At 46.2% G+C, this 12557-nt stretch overlaps 1 protein-coding gene across 1 annotated transcript in view; it reads left to right on the forward strand.

Moving 5' to 3' along the window:
• The window catches only part of LOC142587439 (organic cation transporter protein-like), a 92701-nt gene extending 81396 nt beyond the window's left edge, over nucleotides 1–11305 (forward strand). The window contains exon 11 of the mRNA XM_075698458.1: nucleotides 11067–11305. Coding sequence (XP_075554573.1) covers nucleotides 11067–11130 — 64 coding nt within the window. The 3' untranslated portion in view covers nucleotides 11131–11305. The remainder of the gene's footprint in view (nucleotides 1–11066) is intronic.
• The last annotated feature ends 1252 nt before the right edge of the window (nucleotides 11306–12557 follow it).

Consider the following 12557-nt stretch of genomic DNA (forward strand, 5'->3'; position numbering starts at 1 on the left):
CAGAGAACGTCATACGACAGAGAACCTACATCAGCCAAACATATTTTCTGGATGTCCACCCCAGTTGAAAATAACAACAGAGGTTGCCTTCAGTACTACAGAAATTTCTGTTGTACAACAGAAATTTTCTGTGGTAACTACAGATTCCTGATGGAGCGACAGACTTTTCTGATGTACAACAGACATTTCTTGATGTTACTACAGAAGTACACTCTGTCGTATGTCTGTTGTTACAACAGAAAGCTGAAGCTCTACAACAGGTTTTTGTAGTACTACAGAAAAATTTGTCCTCACAACAGGCACCCTGTTGTGCCAACAGAAATGTTCCTGAAGTAACCCGACAAACTCCTGTAGCGCTACAGACAGCTGTTGAAATACTACAGAAACCTATTGTGGCAACAGGCCCCCAATTGTCACAACATAAGTGTTCCTGAAGTAATGCGGCCAACTTCTGTTGTACTACAGAAAAATGTTGTTGTATACAGAAACCTTTCATTCGAACAGGCCCCAAATTGTCATAACAGAAGTGTTCCTGAAGTAATGCGACAAACGTCTGTTGTACTACAGAGAACTGTTGTACGACGGAAACCTATCGTCGCAACATGTACCAGTACCCAATGATGACAACACAAGTGCACTGAAATTATGCGATGCGACAAGTTTCTGTATTGCCCACTTGAAAAAAACAACAGGAATTCCTGTCGCAACTACAGAAATTTCTGTTGTACGACAGATGTTCCGGATGTTTCTGTAATTGACAGACATTTCTGACGTTACGACAGAAATTCTGATGTCACAGAAACACTCTGTCGCGAAGACCAACAGTTCTGAAGTCTCAACAGAAAGGTCCTGTCGCGACAACAAGAGTTCTGAAGTCGGAACAACAGCTTTCTATCGTGACAGAGACTCTGAAGTTAGGACAGCAATTGTGACGTCGCAACAGAAACATTCGATCGCGACGGCCAAGAGTTCTGAAGCCGCAACAGAAGCGTTTTCCGTGGCGGTACTTTAAAAATTGTATGTCAGTTTCGCATCGGTGGTGTACACTGTACTTTTCTCCTGCGCGGTATTCAATCGCGCTTCTCTGAAGCCGGCAATGCTGACGGCACCGACACCGGTATTAAAGTCGACGTGGCCAATTGTTATAATTGTGCCGTGACGACGCGGCACCAGCAACGCCCTACCGGCCTTCTCAAAATCAGCCGCTGATCAAAATCATACCATCAGCGGGAATGGCTGCGTATCTGTTTTGTTTTATTTGGTAAGATGTGGCACATAGGCCGGTGGACTTACATGTGCGGTCACACTGACACATTATTTAATTTCCCAAAAATATTGCACACGCTTATGCGAAGCGGAAAAGAAGTTTTGGGCTGTTTGACAAAGTTGCGTGAAAAGCTGTCTCGCTCGGGTCTCATTAATCTGGTACAGCGCTGCCGTGAGAAGCCAGTATGCTGTGAGAATGAAGACTCATCCACGAGTGTTTATGTAGCCATTTCGCATTGAACACGCGAATTATATGCGCGCTGAAAAGTGTAAAGAGCGAGAGACAACTGTCAAAATTAGCAGTAATAACCCTAACAGTGTCTCTGGTCACCGTTATCTGTTAAATAATTTCTTATTCAACATGGGTATCGTACAGCAAAATCGATGTTCTCGCACTTCACGATGTACCGGTCGATGGTAACAACACTTTTGCTCTTCTAGAGATGCGGCAGTTGACGCGGTGAAGTTAAAGCGCATCTTGGCAATTATTATACAAATGGAAACAGCAACGCAGACAGCGATTTTTACTGTTAACATAGCCAAAATGTACTCTGACGGACATGTGCGGCGTGGTGCAGTCACTCCGCGTTTGGCTTTCGAGGAGGACGGACGCGTGATGGCTCGCTCCGTGCGAGGTTCTTTGGCGGCCGCCGTTGGCCGCGGTGACAGGTTTTCTTCTGCACCCCCGGATTATAGGATGTTGCTGCCAACATTGCCTTCAGGCGAGACCATGCAGCAGTGCGTTTTCTTGCACGGGGACCTGGCAAAAAGACCATATCGGCTGGAAGATTTTCGCGAACCATTGGAGGATGCTGGTATCATCAAGAACATCACGGGTATTGGAGCCTTCCAGATGAATCACGTCTGGCTAGTCAAGTTGCGCAGCAAGGCGGACAAGGATTCTCTCGTGAAAACGCGTGGACTTCAAGTCAAGGGTGGCTTCTGCGCTGTCATTGATCCCGTCCAACAAGACGTCACCGTGAAAGTGCACTGGGTCGACTTTGCTGTCCAAAGTGAGAGCTTTCGGCAAGCGCTGAGTATCTTTGGTGACGTTCTGTCGCGTCGAACGACAACTGGTCTGTCACCGGTTTTCAACATGCGACGTCCACCACGAGAGTCATGCGAATGAGACTTAAGGAAGGTGTTGTGCTTGATAACCTACCTCATCTTTTCAAGTTAGGAAGTGGCACTGTCCTTCTTGTGGCCTCGGGCCGGTCCCCCCTATGTTTGAGGTGCCGCAGGCAAAGACACATTCGACAGGACTGTCAGACGCCACGTTGGGGTGTGTGCCGGGCGTTCGGACACGAAAGCAATGATTGTGCAAGGAGCTACGCTAGAGTAACTAAAACGGTTCTCCCAACAGAAGAAGTCCAAGAGAATATAATGGATGCGGAGGCGGCCGAAAAGTCTGCCCCGAAGAGAAACACCAAGGAACGCGAAGACAAGGCCCGGGCGACGGACGCCGAGAAGGCTGGAGGGACGACACCTGACAGCCGCGGCTTGAGGAAGGCAACTGAGGAACGTGCCGAAATAGGCTGCACGCAAGAGCCACTGCTCTTAAGTCAAGCAAATGAAGAGGAAGACATGAGCGGCAGCACCGAGATCACTACGGGACAACAACAACAACAACAACAACGGCCGAAGATCAAGCAGACGCTACGGGGGCGACCGCGGCACGTGGGAAGCGTCCCAGAACAGGCATTCCGAAGTTGACGGAGGACAACACCGAACGCAAGGTTAAACGCCTGGAGCGTCAGTGACATCGCGTTGCTGGCGCCAAGGGTAAAAAATATGTCTTCGAAGTCCAGTCGGCGTCATCGTCGCCAGTTCGAGGTCAGGGACGCGATAAGTAATACCCCGGTATTCCCATTGCAGGGTATAGCCACGGCAAGCGTTGTACTGGTGGTTCGCGCTTACAATCACCATGGTTAGTATACCTGCACCATTACGCATCGGTACGCTCAATGTACGGGGTCTAGGGGCTAGTCGCAAGCATTGTCAGGTCAAACGCATAATGCAAGAGAGAGACCTAGATTTGCTTGCGGTCCAGGAGACTCAGGTTAGCAGAGAGGAAGCGGCCGAAGGCTTGGTAGCAAAATTTTCTTTAAGGCACAATTTATGCGTGAGCCATGCGGTGGGAACATCAGCCGGGTGTATGTTGTTTGTTAAAGATTCCTTTGGCATTGTCGTTGAAACGTTTACAAGTTGCTTGCAAGGACGTTTTGTTTTGTGCGATCTTTCTACGGCGAAGTGAAATTTAGATTTATTTGTGTCTATGCACCTACAAAGCCGCATGAAAGATGTCTGTTCTTTCGCGAATTGAGCATGTATTTTGATTGTGAGAGGTGTTTGATTGTGTTGGGTGACTACAATTGTGTCCTTAATCAGGAAGACCGTTCAACCACTGCTAGTGTAAATGATGAAAGTGATGTGTATCTTAAAGAATACGTAAGCAAATTCTCTTTAAATGATCTGGCACAGTTCGTAAGAGGTGGAAGTCGCCAGCGCTTCACACACTTTCAAGGCACCAGCCGTGCACGACTAGAGTGAGTATATATATATATATATATATGTTCGGAGATTGCGCCTTTTTGTCATAACAACGATGCTGATGCTGTTTCTTTCAGTGATCATTGTTTAGTGACCTTCGATATCGGCCAAAAGCAAAAAAGAAACTTGAATGGGAAAGGTGGAAATTGAATGCCAAGCTTATCAAGGATGACGTGTTCATAGATAAAACAAAGAAAGAAATAGAGCAGTTTTTTAATGAGACACTACGCAGTGTCGCAGAGAAATGGGAGTTATTTAAACAAAGGGCAAAATTGAATGCAATAGAAAGAGGTGGGCCTATAAAATATCAAGCTCAAAAACATGAACAAGGTCTGCGGCAGGAGCTCGAAGACTTGGTGTCAATCGAAACAGCTAATCCGGGTTTGGTGGCGCAAAAACTGCAAGTCATAAAAAGAAAACTAGAAAACTTAGAGGAGGATAAATACAGAGGTGCAATTATACGTGCACGAGCTGAAAAATATCTCGCGGGGGAAGTACCAACATAGCGAGCTTTGTCAAATGAAAAGGCGTACGCTCGAGGAAATGAAATATTGGAGGTAGAATATAATGGTAAGATATCCAAAGAACAGAAAGTTATCATGACGGCATTTGAAAGTTGCTATAGAGAGTTGTTTGCTTGTCGTGAGCCAAAGGTGCCGGGATACGAGGATGACTTTTTGGCAGAAATGCCGAAGCTAGTCAAAGAGGAAACGAATTTATTAGAAATGAATATTAGTATCGAAGAGATTGAGAGGGCTATTGAGGAACTAGGCTCGGGCAAATCTCCTGGTCCGGATGGGATTACTGCGACATTTCACAAGGCGTTCCAGACGGATATGGCAACAGCATTGCATGAAGTATTTTCAGAGGCACTCGAGCGGGGGACTTTACCTCCATCGTTCAATCGTGCGCACACAGTTCTAATCCCAAAAGGCAAAGATAAAAATATGTTACTTAAAGTAACAGGATACAGGCCAATCACGTTGACAAATGTAGACTACAAGGTTTTCATGAGAGTTCTTGCAGAAAGGCTGCAGGGAGTTATACGCAAGTTAGTTGAACTGCATCAGACAAGCGGTATCAGGGGTAGGAAAATATTTATAAATATTCATACAGCTAGAAGCATATTAGAATATTGCGATAGCGCTCTCCTCAAGGTACGATGCTGCAAATATATCCAGCTAAGGCGTTTGACATGGTACCACATAGTGTTCTCTTTTTATTAGTTAATTATGTAGGACTTGGTTCCGTCATGTGTAAAGACATCAAAATGGCATATCAAAGCTCAGGTAGCAATTTAATTGTTAATGGTGAACTCTCACAACGCATTCAAGTACTCTCTTCCGTTCGACAGGGTTGTCTGTTAAGTCCTTTACTTTTTGCTTTATTTTTGGAGCAGCTCTGTAGAGAAATAGTTAATAGTACAGAAATCAGGGGTATTAAGTAACAGTCCTGTGAAGTAGGTGTTCTAGCTTATGCCGATGACGTTGCCCTATTTGCTGCAGATAGGGAGAGTGCTAGCGCATTATTAAGAATTACTGAAAGGTTTTGCGAGAAAAGCGGTAGTGAAATCAATAAGCAAAAGTGTATTGGTCTCTGGCATGGCCATTGGAATGCCACGCCCGGTGTTTTTCAAAATATCTGGTGGCTCACGACACCTAGCACTTACCTAGGGGTGCCTTTGGATGGGTATCGTGAGAGCGAGTGACTCTGGCTCGAAAAACGGATGAAATGCGTGCGATGGCCGAAGAATGGGGTGGCCGCGAATTTTCGATTTTTGCACGTGCCACTATTTGTAACGTTTTTCTCGCTGCGAAAATTATGTCTCTTCTGCAGGCACTGTATCGTACGCGTAAGCACATTCAAAAATTTCACCGAATCTTTCCCACGTTTATCTGGTGTTCTACGTGGGAGCGAACATCAAGGACAAATTTGTTTCGTCGAGTAAAGAAAGGTGGTCTGTCGGTGTGCCACTTGTTTCTTCAGCAAGTTGTATCACGTTTCATATTAGTAATGACAATGTTAAGAGCTTCTGTGCCTGATTTTTTCGTTTCTTCAGCCATTGGCCCTCATTACACAATTTCAAGGTTTTTGCGTGAAGTTGTAACGTCCTATCGTTTCCTTAGGGTGCGATTTTCTCTTGAGTACCTCTCCATGTAAAAAGAAAGCGTCTTATGAAGGATCTCATTGAAAATGTGTTCCCTGTTCCATTGTATCGGTTAATATTTCAGGAAGGGCCTGGGCTAAAAGGGTTAGAAATATGTGGATACCGGCAAACGTTAAAACATTCTTTTTCAAGCTTTACACGGAAATCTTGCCTGTTAAAACGTGATTAGAGGAAAGAGGAACTTATGTGCCATGGGGAAGCAGATGCTTTCTGTGCAACAAAGCTGAAACGATCGAACATGTTTTCATTGATTGTAATAATGCCATATTCTTTTGGGATATATTACAGAGAACGTTAAAGATAGACCTACCCCTCAATCCACATGGCATTCGTTTTTTACCACCTGAACGCGATTTTGAACATATGGATGTTATCTTTTTACTTGGGATGCACGCAGTCTGGCGTAGCCTGTTGGCATATAGACATTGTAATGTTTAAGGCCGATCTGTGTATGAATATTTTGTGGAAATGGTTGTGAAGGTACGTGACGTGCACAAGACGAATGGCTGTGATGAAGCTGTGGTGTCAATGCTTGATACTTTGACACATATAAAACGAGTGTGATTAGGATCACAAACTCTTTTGAAGCTTGTAGCCAGGCTGGAAATAAAGAAAAAAAAGTGGCGTGGTGCAGTGGTCCCCGAAAGCGCAAGCACTCGCTAACCCTCGTAGCGCTGCAACGAATTGCCCGAAGCTCTCTCGTTCCCGGCGGCTTTGGTGTTTGAAGCTGAAACGCTCCATTAGTGGGGACGGTGCTGTGTCGAAATGCTAGCGCAGTATGGGGAGCAGCTCACCCAACATCTTAACATGCGGCGTGGCTGGCATGAGAAGGCCGAGCAGGAGGCTTAAGACGCGTGCCCCGCAGCTGGCCAGGAAAATGTCCCGCTGTTTGGCCTCGGGTGTGTGATTTCCCGGAAGTACACGTGGACTTGCTTCTCGTAAACTGGCCAGGCGGACCCATCTCCCTCGAACGGCTCGAGCCTTCCGTACAGTGGCATGGCGACAGCAACGGGGTGCGGTGTTTCGCCGCTGCGGCGGCGTGGACGGTCCGTGGGTACTCGTCGCCAGTGTCATGATCCCTACGGGTTCGTGAACGAGGGAGGGACCCTCCGTGAAACAGACGCTCCGCAGCGTGGTGGTGATGAACGATGACTGACCGCCGAACAGCTGTGCTCGCCGGTGTTTAGTGGTGCAGCGACCAATGTTGTTGCCTACCTAGACTTACAGATCACAGAGCTTGGCGGGCCAACGAAAAATATGTCCTAGGGGGCGTCACATGCTTGTTACACCTTGTTTCAAGTCAGTTGACGATCTGACATGTTGTGCACTATTCCGTAATCGACCCTCAAAGAGGGAGCCGTTTTCAAAGGGGGTCAGGAAACTTAAATGAAAAATTGGTTTCCCAATCCTAGAACATTACCTAATGGCTCCAGCGAAGCTGTTACCACCGTGATAATGGTAACATTTAAAATGTGATTGGTACTTTGTAGAAGTCACGAAGTGCAGTCCTGAGTTACGCATTCGCTTGCACTTCCGGGAACTCCAGGCGAAGTACCCTTGTCCTGAATTTTATACTGATGCATCAAAGTCTCATGTTGGCGTTTTTATGCTGTAGTCGGCCCATGGTTCTCGGAATCCGATGATCTGCACCCTGAAATGAGCATGTTCAGACTGAGGTCTGTGGTCTGCTCACGGCTACAAAACACATTTCTTAAGTGACGTTAAATTTTCAATGCCTCAGAATAACAAAGATCCAGTATTTACTGATCGGTATTCAGTTTTGTGCTCTGCATGAATCTCATCAACACATACTATGCTCAGTGCTCGGCCATAGAGTTATCGAGCGCGATTTGCTTACTGACCAGATCGCCGGATCTGTAACAAGAAAACCTAGCGATTCTTCTACAGCTGTCTCCGCCACAGGTTTGAACTCTTTCATACGGAGGAAACTGAGGAGGTATTCGCCACTGATGTGGTACAACGAAACACTGGTACAACGAAACACCAACTGCCGCTCGATAACAAAAGCTCGATGAACTGAAGTCCTCTTTTGCCGACTCAGTATGGAGCACACATATGACACTAAGAATTTTCTGCTGACGGGGGTGGTCCTCCAAAGTGTAGTAGTTGTGGTGAGAGGCTGTCAGTCCTGCCATGTTTCAGTAGATTATCAGGTAGCAAAACCTCTACGTAAAAAGTACTTCGCTTTAGCCGTCATACAACACATTCCTCTTTATTGGGGGTGTCCTTAGTATATAACCATTTGTGGCCATTCAAAGAGTATTAAGGTTTTTAGATGTCAGTACATTTCAGGTCATAAGCCAAGGAGATCGAAGCACATCGTATCACTAAAGGCTGCTGCTGCGATATTACCAATTTATATACCACGTGCCTCCGCGCCCGTGCGTTTAAGGTTTATCGCTAGGTATTGGCTCTACTAGCACTGACGTCTTTTAGTGTACCACCCTTGATAGCTTAGCTTTTATGTTTGTAACACACCTTACGTGTAATTGTCATAGCTTTAAAACATATACAACGTTTTATGCGATTTACAGCGAGTACTTATCGGCCGCTTTACAGCGATGTCATAAAATGCTTCTTGTCATTGATCTTAGCATCTACTACAGCATACCATTTCTTGGCGCTGTTTGGCCCTCATCGGCCTTTGCATCCCATAAACACATACATCATCGCCATCGTCGTACCTTCAATTAGACTTCAGACAGGCACTCCGCTGTTCGCATTACATATGCCCTCAATGGAACATGTATAGTTTATTATGTTCATCCCATCAAATCCATTAGGGATCGATGGTGCAGACCATACGTCCACATTTGACACTTTGGCCGCTCGGGTGTGGAGCCGTGCTTAATTTTGATAAGTAGGGGCGCCTTTATCAGCGTAGTCTGGGACAAATCCAAGACGTGCGGTAGACGTGCGAGGAAAGGGACAATTCGCGGCGCCGCAGGCTTCCTTATAATCGGAAGCCCATTTACAGGCCGTAGCTGTGGTCAGTGCATCACTCACGCCGACCTTAACGCAGCCTCCTGGCAGCGGAGGCCAGGCGGGAGGTCTTTCTCCGTGCTTTGCAGGCACTTGCTTTTACTGTTATGGTGAATTTATATCGCAGCACTTCATTGCGCAGCTTATGTGGATAACCAATCTAGCTGCCACTGGCAAGGGCTTGGAGGTGCCTGCTGTCAACATATGTTGATGTATTCATCGAAGTGCTAACGTCTCGGGACTAGCGCGTTCATTTGCAGCGGGACATTTCTTATTTCTCGCCTTTATTCTGTGCTATAGGTGCCTTGCAGGTCACACGAGCTTGAAAAACTCACCACGTGCAATCTAGCGCATTTTGAGATTATTTCTTTGCCGTATTACTCTTCCCAAACCCTAAAAAACGCGAATACTACTCCACAGGGCGACTAATTTTGAGATGAATATGCATAGGGTCTTACATTATTATGCATTACGTAATTATAATTCAGATTATTTGTTATTATTGTGATATCAAATATATGAACACTCCAGACGCATTTCTGCCGTCACCTTCACCGTAGCCGTCGCCGTGATCTTTCAATGGAAGCACTAGAGAAAAGCCGACGATCGCGGCTCAGTCAAATCGCAGGCGCAAGAGGAACTGACGATCCTGGCTGAATGTCGCTCGCTATATATGACGAAAGCGAGGAGGTAGTACGAGAGGGAGGGAGGCGGCTTCGACTCCGCCAACAAGTGCGTACTTTGCACGGCTTCGCTAGCCGTATCTTGAAAGGGATCTACAGAGGCCTCATACCTGCGTGCGCACGTGTTCTCCACGCTCTTGCATTGAATCGACAGACCGCACGAAGGTCATTTCGCTCGCTGCTGCGGCCGCGCTTGCTCACACCGGTGTTTGGACACAGAGTGGTCGCGCTCATCGAGTGTGATATGTTCATGCTTGCTTTTGCGCGCTTACAACATGCTTATTAATTAATTTAGATCAACATGCTTAGCTATTCATTTAGTAAACAAATGTTTCCAAGTTTATACGGCCGATAAGACTACTAGCATTACTTTGTATTGCTGTGTAATACTTTGCTGTCGCAATCAATGCTTCGCCTTTCGGCCGAAACTGTGACTTTTTTCCCACGCAACCCTCGACATTGATGTTTGGCCGCAGCCCCGAACCGCTCCTTCCACAATACCAATTTCGCTTGCGTGTCTAACGCAAAGGTATAAGTTGTTTGCGACTAGATTTCTCACATGTGCCAGAGACGCCTATATGTAGCGTCCAATATCTACTCTGTACCGGGTCACTAAAGGAACAGAAAGTCGTTCCTTGTACCGATGGATATTTAAGGACAGAGCGGGTGCCGTGTTCCGCTGCCCGTTCCAGGCTCAGTATTCGCCACACTCTAGAGTAAGCAGGTAACGCGGGATGGCTGGAAAATATACTGAAATCGGTACCTGCTGTTGGGACAAAGAAGTTATAACACTAAATTTGACCGAAATTCTCTAGGGCTAAGCCCTGCATATACCGCGCGCACTCTCATTCGGTCACCTTCCGTGCGTACCTGCAGGTGCGCGGTGGTTCTGTCGATGTCGTATCCGTGAGTGTAACTGAAATGTGTTATACGAATCGCGGGTTGCATCTGTTCCGCGTCACGCTGTAGAAAGTAATGAGAAAGCTGTATTCCTAGCAATATTCCTGAGCATATCTTTGTTGGTACATGACACCATGTGGTCGTACATGTAAGCCATCGTAGGCAGTGATGCTTGCATATCGAAAGTACGAAAACTTGATGTTATGCGTCAAAGCACTTTCCTGTGGCAGTTGTCAACAGGCATTCTGGTGTGTCGTACACACAGCTCGACGATCCCAGTGGCTCGTTTACAGCGACTGCCAATTTACGTTTTCACGGCGAGAAAACATTTTCTCTTCGTTCATACCGAACATAAGGGTAACTACTTTGTTGTTAAATCAGTACTGCCTCGCCAGCGTGACTGCAGAAAGGGTACTGTAGTAATTTCTAGAAGTGAAATATATGAAAAGTCACATGAATCGTGTTTTCAAACTTTTACTTTTCTATTCTTCTTGCAGAGCTGCTGCCACCGCAAGCTCCGACCCAAAGCAAATATATGTTCTTGAAATGACGCACTTTTAACTGCACTAGGCGACCAGAAGTTTTCCTCGACAGCGGGCAACAGGATGGAAGATGGAAGTATCGTCGCACCCAAGGCAAATGCAAGCAATGGTGTTTCTCTACCCATCTTTGAAGACATTTACGAACTGGTCACAGCCAGGCTACCATGTTTTAATATATCTACCGCACTTCTTCATGTGCTAGTCAGTTCATTTAAGAAATACACTACTTAAAACACACAGGTGAAAGACAATTGTATGACGTAATATTACGGCTTTATCAAGCACTGTAGCATGTCTCACGAAGAGAACAGATCATAGCACGAATAACGAGAACACTTAAATCTGCTTTGTCGTCACCAACAGTTGAAATCATCCTGTGATTCAATGAAAGCGTGAACCTTTGGTAAGGCATCTTTCGTATTTCTGTACTCTTTGCCAACATTATCTAAGAGTGAATGGCTGCGAGCTTTGAACACCATTATAGGCACAGTGGTCCCATCTCCTAGAAAATTCATACAGACACACGTATTTGCTGCCATGAGTTATTTGCCTTTATTGCAATATAGGTGCAATCGCAATACCACTTCTGCTTAGAAAGATCGAACCTGTTCTCGTAAGGCGATGGATAGTATTCGCTGCCTCGGGTAACCAACCATGACAACGTTATTCTTAAGCAAATTACAAGCTCGGACCTTTTACAGAACTTATTTACATTTCGAGGAATGGACAGCTCATGCGCTGAACAACAACGTCCTCAGTCTTCTCTACGCTAAAGCGATGGGTCTTCTCCGTCCATTGTAGTACCATCTTAGTACTACCTCTAGCGTTAGAACCGCCGTTCTGGCGCATCTAACCATACTGTTCAGAAGAATGGCGGTAAGCTTCGAGCTTAATGACGTGAACTATGTGATTGGAGCGACGGCACATAGCGTATTGAGAGTGGCAGAAGCAATCTCGTAGTTTACGTTCGTGACCCTGGACGGTCGGTGTACCAGGTTAGCTGCGAGAAGGGATGAGCACCGAGGTAGAACTAGGGAACCGTGTAAGAAGTAGATGTCTTGGTTATCAGCTATCGTACCAACGCTTCTGATTTGGCTGCGAGCACGACAATCGAGGTCGGAGAGTCAAGATCGGCGCCTGGTCGGCAAAAGCGAAGGCGCCAGACGTGTACTCGCTGGCCGGCGCTGCAGCAGCGGCAATTCGCGTGTCCACTTGTGACATGAGTTCATAGCGGAAAAGAATGTAGGTCTGGAGTCGGGCTAAGTCTACTTCTCAGTCTGATTATATAGTTGAAAACACTGCGGCACGCCCGTTTTCGGCACATCTTTGTGCACCAAGTAGGCGGAAAAACGACACCTTTGGCTGAATTTCCCAGCGACCGAGAACACAGGAAAAAGTCTGCAAGAGGTCTACTAAGCCACTATGCTTTAATTTGTGTCTTCGTGT

Source organism: Dermacentor variabilis, chromosome 7 (assembly GCF_050947875.1).
Source record: "Dermacentor variabilis isolate Ectoservices chromosome 7, ASM5094787v1, whole genome shotgun sequence".
Taxonomy (NCBI): Eukaryota; Metazoa; Arthropoda; class Arachnida; order Ixodida; family Ixodidae; genus Dermacentor; species Dermacentor variabilis.